We start from the raw sequence: 13,915 nt of genomic DNA, 5'->3' as shown, positions 1-13,915 counted from the left end.
ATCTTACAAAAGCATAACTTTTTTAAATATTTTTTCTATTAAATACTTCTTAATATATTTTTTATTATTTATAGATCGATGTAGCAGGATTTAATAATTAAAAAATGAATAAATAAATAAAGAAATAATAAAAAATAAAAATAAATTATGTAATTTGATCACTTAATAACTCAATTTTTCCTTTTCAATTGAAAAATTAACGACTTGGAAAAAATGTAAGAGTCTAATAATAATAAGTTCGTATATTATATTTTACCTATGCTTTTCCGTGCATCTTCTTATTTTACTATTATAATTAACTATTAAATTTTTTAAATAAAATTTAAAAGTACCTAATATAATTATGTTAAGAAATTCGCCACTAAAAGAAAATAATATCACATTTATTACTAAACATATATAACATTTATTTAAAAAAATAAATATATCACAATCATAAATATTGCAATATATTTTAATGTAGCTTCAAAGCAAGTTGGAGATATTACAGTACTTTACACTTTGTGGTATGCATAATAGTGACAAATGTGACCCTGGAATACTAAAATAGAATGTGTGGCGATTACTTTCAGATGCATAGAATTTTTCAGTATCGTAATCATGTATATTGAAAATATGAGATACGATACAAAAATTGAATTAACAATAAAAAAAAATATATACATAAACATAGTCTAATATTACTTGTAAATATGGGAAATACGTAACTGCTGCAACCAATTTCATATATGAACACAAAAATCAGTTTTGAAATATAACGTTATGTAAAATTTTCATATAAATATACATATATTTAAATTAACCTGCATTTTTTCTGCGATTTTTCTAGAACTATGAAAACGATTTTGTGCTTTAGGTTATAATTTTAATAATTTTCTTAAATAAAGACTTTTCTCTCCAGCTTTTCAGTTTAATATGTAAATCGAGAGCAAAAACTTATAAAAAGTTTTAATTTTAAGATTGTATTTTTTTCTAAAAAGATTAATCTATGAAATAAACGATGATCGTTAAATAAATGTTGAATAAACATTTATCAACATTTTAGTAGAAACCTATTTCGGGAATCAGTGAAAACATCCTTGATAGCACTTTCTCACCGATGATAGAGACAGGTAGGAATGCACCATAATACTGCCAATATGCTTAAGTAGAAGACAACTGCTCGAAGAAGATGTCTAGGCTGCCCGGTAGGATTATCAACCCAATGTAAAGGACATCCACTGTCATTGTTCTTGACGATACTCTTAGCCATGACTTTAGGCTCAGGCACGCACGTTACTTCACACCACGAAGTGATGTGACACCACGATTTCACCATTGCCTTGCCTCGTCTTGTCGTTGTAATTCTTCTCTTTCAGGTTTATTCACTATTTCTCGCAGTTTTATAAGCCTAAAGTTTCTTACAGTTTTACGGTGATATCAGATAAAACATTCATTTATTGAATACAACAATCTAAATGCACTGAGATAGTGAGCACAATCCAAATGTGTGTATACCTTTTCTCTAATTAGAGCACTTAGAATATCTCTGTTTCTTTTGACGATACGAAAAAAAGTGAAAGGCGAAAATTGTTCGATTCAAAGGGACTAATATCCTGACAAAAATCTTTTTTAATGTCCTTTTTAATGCCTTTTAGCGAGATTTCAAGGTCGACATTTTTTTTAGTGAGATGAATTAAAAAACTTGACTACATAAGATATGTTGATGTTCAAATAACTTTAAATCACAAAAATCACGTTTAGAAAGAAAACAGTAATATAATTTATTATATGTTTCAGTATAAAGATGTATTTTTTAAACAAGTACATCTTTAGATCTTTTTTAAAGGTGGATCTACATGTTTTTTTTGTAAAGTCTATTCACGAAATCTCTCGATTCTATGACTTTCAATTTAGCTCAGTAATCTCAATGTATGTATGTACATATACATGTATACAATATTTTTATTTAAAATATATTTAAACATTCACGCAACACAGTTGTACGCAGAGAGACATCTTGAGTTGCATCAAAGTTTTAGTCTCAATAATTTTAAGGATAGATAGAGATTTTGCGAATAAATTTTACAAAAAAAAAATCGAGATATACCTTTAAAAAAATCTAAAAATATACCTTTTTAAAAAGTATATCTTTGTACAATAAATTTTATTTGAGTTCTTTTTCTTAAACCGTGATTTTTGTAATTCAAAATTATTTGCAGGTCCATATATACTATATGGTTAAATTTGTTTTTTATAAGCTACATTACTGCGTTAATAAAACTATACCATTTCATTAAAAAAAAAGTCGATTTTGAAATCTCGTTAAAAGGTATTAAAAAGGCATTAAAAAAAGATTTTTGCTTGTCAGGATATTAGTCCCTTTGACTCGAACAATTTTCGCCTTTGGCGTTTTTTCGTATCATTAAAAAACAGAGATATATTTTAAATGCTCTAGTTAGAGGAAATATTCTCTATAGTAAAAATAAAAATTAAAATATTGCGTATCTACAACATGTGTTAATAATAAATAAAAATATTTTTCATCTAGAGAACTCGAATGAATTCTATAAATTATTTTATTTATGTCAATTTCAATAGTTTAGAATAAATAAAGTTATACCATCCATTTAGTTTAACAGCGATTAGTATTTGATTGTTGATAAAACGTTTCCGCATATTTAATTGATATTGTGTATATTTTTGCTTCTATCAAAAATATATTTTAACGTGCTATTTAATCCAGAATTATTTACATAGCACGCTTTTACACGGTACGATTAAAAGGCTCGAAGCATACGACATTTATTGACGCCCGTATATATGTTTGGAATGCTATTGGTGTTGACATGCATATTCAATTCGGAATTATAAAGTTCGAAAATACGGATCGAGCTAATGCCTCTCTGTCATGTCACATCACAATTTGATCACTGTCAACGTTGACTATAGTGACTCTAGTGTGAATAGAATCCTAGTAGTCGAGTGATCACGTCTTTATTTGCTAACTCAATCTTTGAAAAACCAAAAATTCACGTGTTACCAGATAAAACTAACGTGTTCCACAAAAAAGATTTATTTATATTCAATATTAAAAGATTTATCGCTGAGACGTTCACATACACGGACTACAATTTGCAAAATATTTCTTTCATATTGCAGTAATATAAATCTTCTCGCTAATATGATTTAATGGTTCATGGACGACTGTGGCTGCGGTAATACATTTCCGATGTCACGTTAAAAGTCGAACTTGACGTGAAAAATCGTGTGCTAGGAATACCGGTTAAGGCAAATGACATTTTCATATAACTATAATTAGAAAGTAACACTCATGCATTTAAACATTGTATATCCAAAGAGTTTTTTTAAACTAATACAAATATCGACTGACCGATTGTGATTAAAGATCGCTCACGTAGCTATCGTTCATGACCTACAAAATCAGTGTGTTCAATATAAGCAAAAACTGACATATATCAGTAATTAGCATTATATAATGTCACATTAATCTATGATTTAACTAATATATAAAATTTAATTCACAAATTAATCTATAAAATTTGTTTCAATATTTTAATGTTTTCGTATTTTAATCGATTAGCATATACTTTTTTTTTTTCATTTAATCAAACAAAAAATTATTTACTTAATTCAACAAAAGCATTCTTAATATCTGCGTGTGGGACACACGCGACAATCCGAAAATAAAAATCTAGTGTTAGCGTAGGCGTTAACATTTTAAGCTAGCTTGAATAACACTCAGAATGCATTATGCTTATGTACACAGCAACGGAAAAGTCGACTTCCGCGCTCTTTCGTTAAAAAAGATGATTATATCTCAATTACGACAATAGGTTCGAACGATCGACTTATCGCGTGTGCATTTAATCGGAACGAATGGCGCATTGTGAACAAACCCTCAGACGGAGAGGCGATGTCACTGTGAATGGTAAAAGCCTCGTCGAGATCGTTTCACGGTCTAGCGAACATCGATCAATGAGCAGAGCCGGTTTGCGAGAATGACGAGTTTGCCACTGAGAAACCGCAATCCTGTCTACTGTCTGTTCAGACTGCAACTCGCAAACATCGATGTCGAATGCAATAGAGAATCTAGGTAAACTAACGCGATAGTAATCGGTTTGGTAAAATAATTATCAGAAACTAAAACAGATACAGTGTTGCAGCGGTAAAAGACATGAATCACCAGCCAACTAAATATTAAAAAAGTATATAATTAAAAATAATATAATATATATTAAAATAATATAATATATATTACTTTTTTTTATCACATATTAATCCAATTTTGATACATCAACTTGGTATTTTTACCTAAAATTAAAATGATTATGCATTTATAAAAAAATTAATTATTTGTCGATTACTCACCGATTAGATCGATATTTTTCTAGACAATGAAAAAATCATGTTACATATTTTGACTCAGTAATATTAATTCATGAAAATAATCTTGCATTTCTTGCCTTGAGCAGAATGGCAATTGTTGAGTAATCTAGCAAATGCCTAGCATGCCTACAATATGGTATGTTACTGTCAACGCCTATGAAATAGTATTTTTCGCATCGGCTAGTAGCCTTGCAGTTATAAATATTATAGATTTCATTCACAAGTTACAATCAATTTAAGTAGGCAGACAAAATAATCAACAAAGCATTTCTTCAATGGGCTATTAATAACGTTTCCTAATTCAGAAGGCATTCATACGTATTGTTACATAACACAGTTATGCATGTACGTATTATTATAGCCTTATTATAATGCAAACTACATAAACTAAAATGTTGGAATATATGAGAGAAATGGTAAAAACACGTAACAATTAGAAAAATCAAAATAGAAATTCTATTTCTAAAGGAGATTCAATTCTAATGCCGTGAACAAATATGGAAAAGAGGAGAAACCAATTTAAAATAAGATATAAAATAGAAACATAAATCAGTGATAACGTTTGTTGTTATAATTCTTATATAAATATAACATGTTTCGACGTCGCGTAGGTGAAAAGAAAACAGCTATGCTAATAAATGCAATTGAAATGCGCGATATTGCTATTTTATAATATATAAGAAATCCGTGAAAAAAATTAAGAGAGGAGATTTATGGGCGACAACCCACGTTAAAGGGTAGTCAATGGTGAAAACACAATTAACTAGAGAAATTTATTCGTTAGAAAACGAAGCCTTATGTATCTGGTTCATAAACTTGTCAGTGAAACTAGAACAACTCTTGAAATAATCCGGATTATGTCTTCCTCTTCAGATGTCTCTTGCTCGTTATGTGTATGTATATAAACACATTATAGCTAAATATATAATATCGTTGTTGTAAACATATATGTATTAATTTTAAAATTAAACTATCTCATGCATTATATGAAAGAAATGTCAGTACACAGTTGATTACACAGTTTATACAGACACCAAGAGTTTTAATTGTCACTTAATTAAGTTTATTAACTTGAGTTATAATTACGGTAATAGCATGAACAAATTAACTTGCTGGAATCAAGACCAAAAGTCTGTCTTAATAAATGGAAAAATATGAGACTAGCAAAATATTAGGTAAAAAATAAAAGAAATATTAAAAATTTGAAAAGAGTGAAGCAAATAAAGTTAGAAAATAAATTGTTGCAATTATAAACTATATTTTTTTTTGGGCGTGCACTAAAAAAACAGATAGCATACAATTCCAGTCGTATTTACTTAAATTTCCATCGAATTATTAAATGTAATTGTTTACAAAACTTAACTAAATTAAGAGGACATAAATTATTTGTAATAGTTACATTGCAAATGGTCGAAACGTTAAATAACGAGATATTTTAATAATCCTGAAATTTTCTAAAGAAATTTTCTCTTTCTAAAAAATAACATCACGCTGCGGTATTGACAAAATTTACATCAATCATGTATGTAATCGGACAATTGGCTTGTACATGCGTAATTAAATTTACTTAGAGATCTTTGAAGGAACATGCTTTCTCAATCGGATATCGATGGCTCTTTGTGGAGGCACTAAATAATGTTCCTGTTATATTAGCGTGCGTGTGCGTCCTCCATTGCGTGTACTTAGGCGATCGATAAATCTCAAGTGACAGCGAAATCATGAAGTGACTATACACGAAAGTAGCTTGGAAATTCTATCAACTTAACGGCTTTCTAAGTAGCTTTTTCTCGTAAGACTCGTAAAAATATAAGACTGCTCTTGGGCATGGATCCTTTCTAACGTTACACCCCCGATTCTATCATTGCAATAAGGACTGATTAAAATCAGGTAAAAATAATATTTATAACTTTCTATCCATCATTCTGACAAAACATTTCATTTATTTTTAGCAGTTTAGCTCCTAATATTAATCATATGCTTAATAATATCGCGTATATCTCGTAATATTGTATCGCAATTATCAAAAAAGAATACTTACGTTTGATAATTCATCAAACAGTATTACAATCTAATCACTCAATAAATTTAACCAAGAGTTCTTTATGACAGTCAAGGCTAGGATTAAGGTTAACAAACGGAACCATATACAGCTATTATTCATTAATGAAAGTATGATCGACGATTATAATGAAGGAAGCCGACACGATGAAAACTGATCATATTCCTTTCTCGACATGTCGAGAATCATAAATATCTTCTTCCTTCAAAAATCATTCGCGATATTTACACGCATAACAGGCATATAAATTGATGCCCAATAATGAAAATTAATGCAACAAATTGGATAGAAGTATCGGATTAGATGAAGAATGAAGGTATAGGATTAATCGGATGTTGGTTATTAAAAGTCGATCTTTTTCTTCTGGTTTATAAAATCACGATTTCTCTTAACTGACAGATCGTAGTAGATCAAGTATTTGAAATTGACTGAATATCGACCATTTATCAAGTTGAAACACTATGTGTTTTTAAATTGCTAGAGAAAACTGATACAGAAATTCATAGCCCACACACGTATTGCGTATTACTTATAGAAATCAGAACACATTACTGTTTCAAGACTTTCAGTATATGATTGGTAAACAGAAGAACAAGTTCATTAATAATTATCAATGTTAGCTTTGCTATCTTATCACTATGTTTAATATAACGAATAATTTCTAAAAGATATCTTGCACGCTAGATCATTGTGAATTATGAATATTTAAATAGTTTCAAGAATATTATCACATATACTGAAAAAAACGCGTAAAATATTTTTTAAAGACTAATTTCGCTGCAAAATATTTTACTCTGCAACTGTGCTGTTGACAAATTCTATATAGCTATATTATTTATCAAACATTAGTTAGAAAAAAACGTTTTTTAATAAATGTACGACTGCAAAATTGCACCGTCATTACGATTGAAGACGATTTTTACGTAAATTGAATTAATGTCTCACATACTCAATGTTGCAAACGATATCTTGATTAATACTAGATCGTGCTCCAAGAAAGGAATAAACCTCATATAGTGTCGCTTCGTCGCGTGTCAAGTCGACCTTTCTTCCTGTTTTCTGTTTGGGAGCACGGTCGAAACCCACGCGAAATTCAACAATTGTCGCAACACAAAAAATAGAATTCTGTATGGTTAGGCACGTTCCAAGGCGTGCCCAACTAGCGCGTTGTGTGTGGGTATTGGCTTCCACGTGCCTTTGTCACCTTTGTAAGGTCGATCGATCGTCTTGCGCGATTAGTCGGCGCGTTGCTGTGACGAAGTCGTTAAAATGCATGTGCAGCGCGTAAACGCGCAACAAACGAACTCGAAACGGAAACGTGACTTGTCGTGAAATCAATGTGGTGACACCTACTCGATATTATATATCACAATACATTGTTAACATAAATCAATAAGTATAAACTCTATATGTATTTATAAATTAATTATGAACTCTGAGAAACAAACTCAGAGAATGCAATTAAATGTAATATAAAAAACTAATTAAGACGCTTAATTTTTGTAAACCTATCTTTTTGTGTGTATATATATATATATATATATACACACACAAAAAGATAGGTTTACAAAAATAATAGAATAAAATCAAGAGAAGATCAGTTATGATTAAATTTTCGAGGATAATTCGATCATAACAAAAGCAAAACTCATTATGTAACGCGAAAATATACATGTCATGTAATTTAACATATGAAAACGTATCGACAGTTTTGGACTAACAAGCAATTTTTCTTTTTATGTAAACATCATGGTTATAAGGAATATGATTAGACATCGCGATTGAGACCATGTCAAACGATACATATCTCGATATTATTTTTTTTATATCGTAACATACATTATAATTATATATATATATATATATATATATATACTTTCATTTTTCCAACAAAATAATCCTTTTACTATTTATCTAAAATGCGTTCTTAATTGTATTTTTAACTGGTTTATTCGTTATTAAAACGAGTCCTATAATTTTTAAAATAATCTGTGGAAAAAAAATAAAATGATCTATAATAATCAATGATATTTTTGTCCCACGATATTAACCGTCTAAGTGCTTCAAAACATTGCAGAAATTCTTTCTTGTTCGACCTCGGAGCGAAATTGGGCCACGACATATCGCAAGATGTTACCAATCCCGGTGGCATTATTATTGTACATTCCGCGGATCGTTATTCCCGGCCATGTGCTAAATAATACTATAATATATGTTCACGATGTGGCGTGTACTGAATCGCGCATATATGTATAATAACCAGAACGGCAAATGAACTCTGTACAAAAAAGGATTCGACAAATTACATTTTGAAAAGACCGTCGTAAAACCTCAGAATGTCAATGAATTCTCGCTATATGCGGTATTCTGATATTATATTATACTTGTATACAAAATCAGCACGTTTTATTTCATCTGCAAAAAAAAATAAATAAAGCAAATAATTTAATTTAACATTTAGATCTTTAATATATACATTTATTCTGCAAACCAAAAAAAAAATAGAAATCACGAAAGAATACTTATCTATATATATATTTATATATATTTATATATATACATTTTCTTTTTTTTCTTACAATCTATCTATATATAAATATGCCTATAAAAAGAAAGTAAATCACACGGTTCCTAATGATATCTCATTTATATAGAAAATCAGATCATTTATATTCATCAAAAGATTAATTTATCTGACAGATCATATATCTTTTTATACTAGATCAAAAATATTTGTTTCACTCCACTTCTGCGATTTAAGAATAATTTAAATGTCAAATATTTTTATTGAAAATCTCGGTACATTTTGCATGTATCTTCGTAATATCTATAGAGTAGTTAGTGCTATGTTGAGTTAGCCAATTCAAACAACTGTAGCAATGAAAATTGTGACACTATATTGAATACTATTGTACTTGTAATTTCTAACTTGAATCGCATTTCTGTCTAATATTTAAGTAGTTTAATCAAAAATTTAATTGATGTTTAGTCAATTCGCGCTGTAACTTCAATGTTAATGATTAATTCATGACAGATAAATGATATCTCGTGACAATGAAATCTTAACTTCCGTTGTTAGAATAATCATCTCTATTATTATGCAAACTGTTCTCATTTACTCGATGACCCACTTGAATCGGAATTCTGAGTGGAAGGATGCTAACTGCAATGATTGCAGTTAGATGCAAACATGACCGATCACGTCATAGTCATGACGGAAAATAAATATGTGCGTTTGCAAAGTAGTTTATCTAATCAACCGACATTTATTTGATTGCATATAATTTTAATGATTAAAAATGAAACTTTATGTTGCACATTCTCTTTGACTCTTTTCTCTTCTCTCTTTTTTTCTTCTTTTTTTCTCTTACATGATAGATGAACGGTTTTTAAAAAATCTCATTACATTTATCACATTTTTTACACAAAAAGAATCTCCCTTCTCTTAAATTTTTTCTCTTTTACTAAAATACAAGTTTCAAATAGTAATATTTATTAAGTGTTCCAAATCCGCTTAAATTATATTTTCAAAATTGTTTGTAGTGAATTTTTTTCATTTTTAATTACATCGTTTTCTATGTTTTTAATTACAAATATCATAACTTTCTAAAGGCGCAACTACAAATAAAAGGAAAGTATATCTTTAAAATTAATAAAATTGCGTTTTATATGAAAATATATAATTTTTAAACATTTCACTACAAAATAAAAAAGGAAACCACTTAAAAAAAAAAAAAAATTTATATATCATGATCAATGAATCATGTATCAGTGATTTTTTTTATTTTAAAATCAAATAATAATTATTTTTTCAAAATATATTTCTTAATGGTTTTGAACGAAATTATTATTATAAAAAAACATACAAAACACATATTATCAGTTCCTATATCAAAAACTTAATTTATTAAAACTAGAGTAAACCAAATTCATATGGATTTCACGATTTGCTTCTTTGATTACAACGCGATGATAAACGTATGCGCACTAGGTTGGAAACTTTCCTGTCATCGTCAAAAGTTTCGGTGCGGTATAACTTTGTCCGCGTGCATTCCAGAAATTAGATGTGCTTCGCATTGTTAAATGTGGTTTTGCCGTGGGTCATTCTTGACGCTAAAGATATATGTAACCAGTATTTGCCGCGTAACGAAACGAGAACTCACAATGATGTTGCCGAGAAAATGTATTATGAAAACAAATCCAATATCATTCGAACGAGTCGTATCATTTAACATAATAACTGTTGCCCAAATATTTCAATAGTAAAAACTCCTACACAATGATATAAATCAAATGGCAAGAGATTAAGAGAAGTAATATAAAAATCAATTTTCGCGAAAACAAGTTTCAACAATGTTGAGAATGCGGATATTAATTGCATTACATTTAAAAATATAATTATTGAATTAATTTGCTTCGCACAAAATAACATGGTTTTTCGATGAAAAAGAAAAAGAGAGAAATTTTTTTAATTTGGATTTTTATTATTCGTGTTTACTGCATTTATTGTATAATATATTAAATCGTATATACGCGTCCGCTTATTGCAGTCTCGACAATCTATTATGTGCCTCATGTCATAATTTTATTAAACGATCCACTTTATAACACAAATCATAATTTAATCGCGTAGGTGTCGGTACGTTGCATTCTCTTATTATTAATGAATTGATGTGATCAACATGGTCGATAGAGTGAAAAACTTGTCAACAATGAAATGAATAATATAATCAACTACAAATTTTCTCTGCTAAATTACAGCGAGTAAAATTCTTTACATAGATTTATATGAATATCATAAACGTGCTCGACAAAGTGCTTTTCAAAAAGGGGGAAATGCGCGATTAAGACTTAAGTCACTGCTTTGTCGAGAGGGAATTTGCGGCTACACCTGCATCCACCACGCACGCTACATCTGCAGTTCGCTGATCAATCGATAACCGATATCTAGGGTGAGAGGTATTGAGAGATAAAGAAAGATATAAGAATATAAACTTTCCTACGTGGAGAGAATGCAGAGATTATAATACACGTTTTCTATTAAATTATTTATTATCATTATATTTTGGTTCTTTTATACATTGGTATAATTATATTTATACATATTTATAATTATTCCTCGAGACTTATTTGGTTATTTCAAATAACGGACATATATTTTAAATTACAAAATATTAATAAACGTGAGCAATAAAGCTGCGAGATAATAATAAAAATTTTTAAAATATAAAATTTTATTTATTATTTATTTTTTAGAGAAATTAACTTTTTTCTAAAAAAAAAAAAAAAAAAAATTTCTTTTTCATATTTTTACGTTAATCTCTGTTGCAAAATATAGGAATATCATGCCTGCTTCTTCTAGCGAAATAGAGAAGCTTGTGCGAAAATAAAAAAGTAAACGCTGATTATTATAGGTCAAGTAATACGCTAACGCGAAAGTGCCAATTGTTATTATTGATGAAATAAGGTTAGCGTGTGGACAAAAATAAATATTACGGGTAATTGCCAGTTTCATCATTTGAGAGAAATTACCTTGCGATATATATAATAATACATTGTATCACGATTGCAAAGACCGGATCTAGATTACCGTTCAAATAGGATACGCTTAATCGGATGAAAGCGAAGATCACATGGATAAAGTGTCACATGTGTTCATGCATCTAATTAACATCCATCCAATTGACCATCTGTACGTACAAAACAAAATGAGAAGACCGAGAAAAGTAGTTGTCATTAAAGTAAAACCGGTTCTTTCTAGAAATCAGTCGACATGAATAATTAACCAAACGACAGGAATAATGTCTATCCTTAAAATGTTAAATAAGTTAATTACTTTAAATTTTTTCTCTCTTTATGCCACTATAATCTCTTTATGCCTCTTTGATTTTTATTAGCATGGTAATCAGTGTAAATTACGTTGAAATAACCTAATCAGTTCCCTCACATAAATATGAAAAAGATAAATGATGTTTATTGCATTATAATTTTGTTTGTCTATGGTAATAAATCTCATGTGAGACAGTCGCTTTAATTCTCTATGCTTTTCAATATGTAAATTAAGATTAAAATTATGTCACGTTTTTCAGAAAATTAAAAAAAAATTTAGAAACAATTTTTCAAAACAAAAATTATTCCTTTTTTCTTTAAGATCGATTAAGATTAAAAACGAGGTCATATTTGTGTTTCTCTTTGTCATTGAAAATATGTATAATAAAATACGCATAAGGTTTTTCAAAATAAGCGCTTTTCATGTGGGTGAAACTGGCATCTTGAGATGCTTGCCAGTGCAGAATCTCTTTGAAATATACTGCAATGAAGATCCTGTGCTTTCTCGCAGATAAATATGCAGGCAATAGCATATTGTGGACGCAATGCGGTCCCGCATTGCGAGAATATATTTTCACCGATTGTCCCGATAAGTCGGTGATGCTTATCTCGTGTATTCAAAGCCGCACAGTTCGTAAGAAGCTTGTAAAATTTCCCATCACGTGTGACTTGTCGATCTGCTTCAAGAACGAGATTTAACGGAGAAAATTGCGATCATCGATTTTGTGCCACGGAAATATATAGGTTGGGTAACCGTAAACGGAGTGAAAGCTCTAATTAGCGGGCAAAGAGCTTTCACCCGCCTGCTTTTCAAAAATTCGCTTTGCCATGTAATCACCCGTCAATACATTTCGCTCGTTTAACAAATGTTAAGTGGCGTCAAAAATTACTGACGCTATCTTGGTGTTATTAAACTGCAAACGTAGAACCGATTACATTTTCCCCAAGCACAAACATGCATTTAATTAAAATAATTTATGAAAAAAGGATATATGACTCATTAGAACGACAAAGTCGATTTTTATTAGCGTATAGCACTAAAAAATCTTCCTGAAAGTTACATATATATATAGAGTAAAGATATAGAGAACATATGTAATGATACAATCAAAATTATATGTCCTATATATCAAGATAAAGAAGAAATTTTTCTTTAATTCTCATCTCAATTCCATAAAAATGTAAATGTATTTGTTAAAAGCTTCCGATTTAACTAAATATTGTATCCATACATATAACATGTATAATATTCGATTGAAAACAATGTATTTCAGTGATTTATTTCTATTTTTAAACTATTTTTAATCAGATATAAACTTTTCTTTTCGTTATTCTGAAATCTTTTTAAAATTTATCTCTCAATCAAAGATCATGAAAATTTTATCATATGTATTTTATATTTTATTGTACTATACTCTGCTGCATATATAATAAATAAAAAATCAATATTCAATTTAAAAAAATATAGAATTATTTCGATGCAATATAGTTATTTCTTTTAATAATTTATCTCTCACATCTAATCTTGCGGAATGCATAGTAAATAGCATTAAGTTAAGCAGAAATTAGTAAAAGCAAACAGCGAAGAAAAAGTGAAAATTACAGTACAAAAAATTTATAATATTAAATGAGCTCACA

The 13,915-nt window shown here is 29.1% G+C and overlaps 1 protein-coding gene across 2 annotated transcripts in view; it reads right to left on the bottom strand.

Annotated features, from left to right (window-relative positions):
* Positions 1-13,915, bottom strand: part of LOC140666360 (SUN domain-containing ossification factor) — a 44,714-nt gene that overhangs the window by 9,544 nt on the left and 21,255 nt on the right. Inside the window, exon 1 of one of the 2 annotated variants that reach the window (XM_072893477.1) lies at positions 1,098-1,464. The exons of the other annotated variant lie outside the window; for it this stretch is intronic. Within the exon in view, the coding sequence (XP_072749578.1) occupies positions 1,098-1,318 (221 nt within the window). The 5' untranslated portion in view covers positions 1,319-1,464. Of the gene's footprint in view, positions 1-1,097; positions 1,465-13,915 lie in introns of those variants that run through there. 2 annotated transcript variants of the gene reach the window in all.

Source organism: Anoplolepis gracilipes, chromosome 5, assembly GCF_047496725.1.
Source record: "Anoplolepis gracilipes chromosome 5, ASM4749672v1, whole genome shotgun sequence".
Taxonomy (NCBI): domain Eukaryota; kingdom Metazoa; phylum Arthropoda; class Insecta; order Hymenoptera; family Formicidae; genus Anoplolepis; species Anoplolepis gracilipes.
Note: the sequence above shows the minus strand (reverse complement) of the source record. Positions and strands in the feature narration are given on the sequence as shown.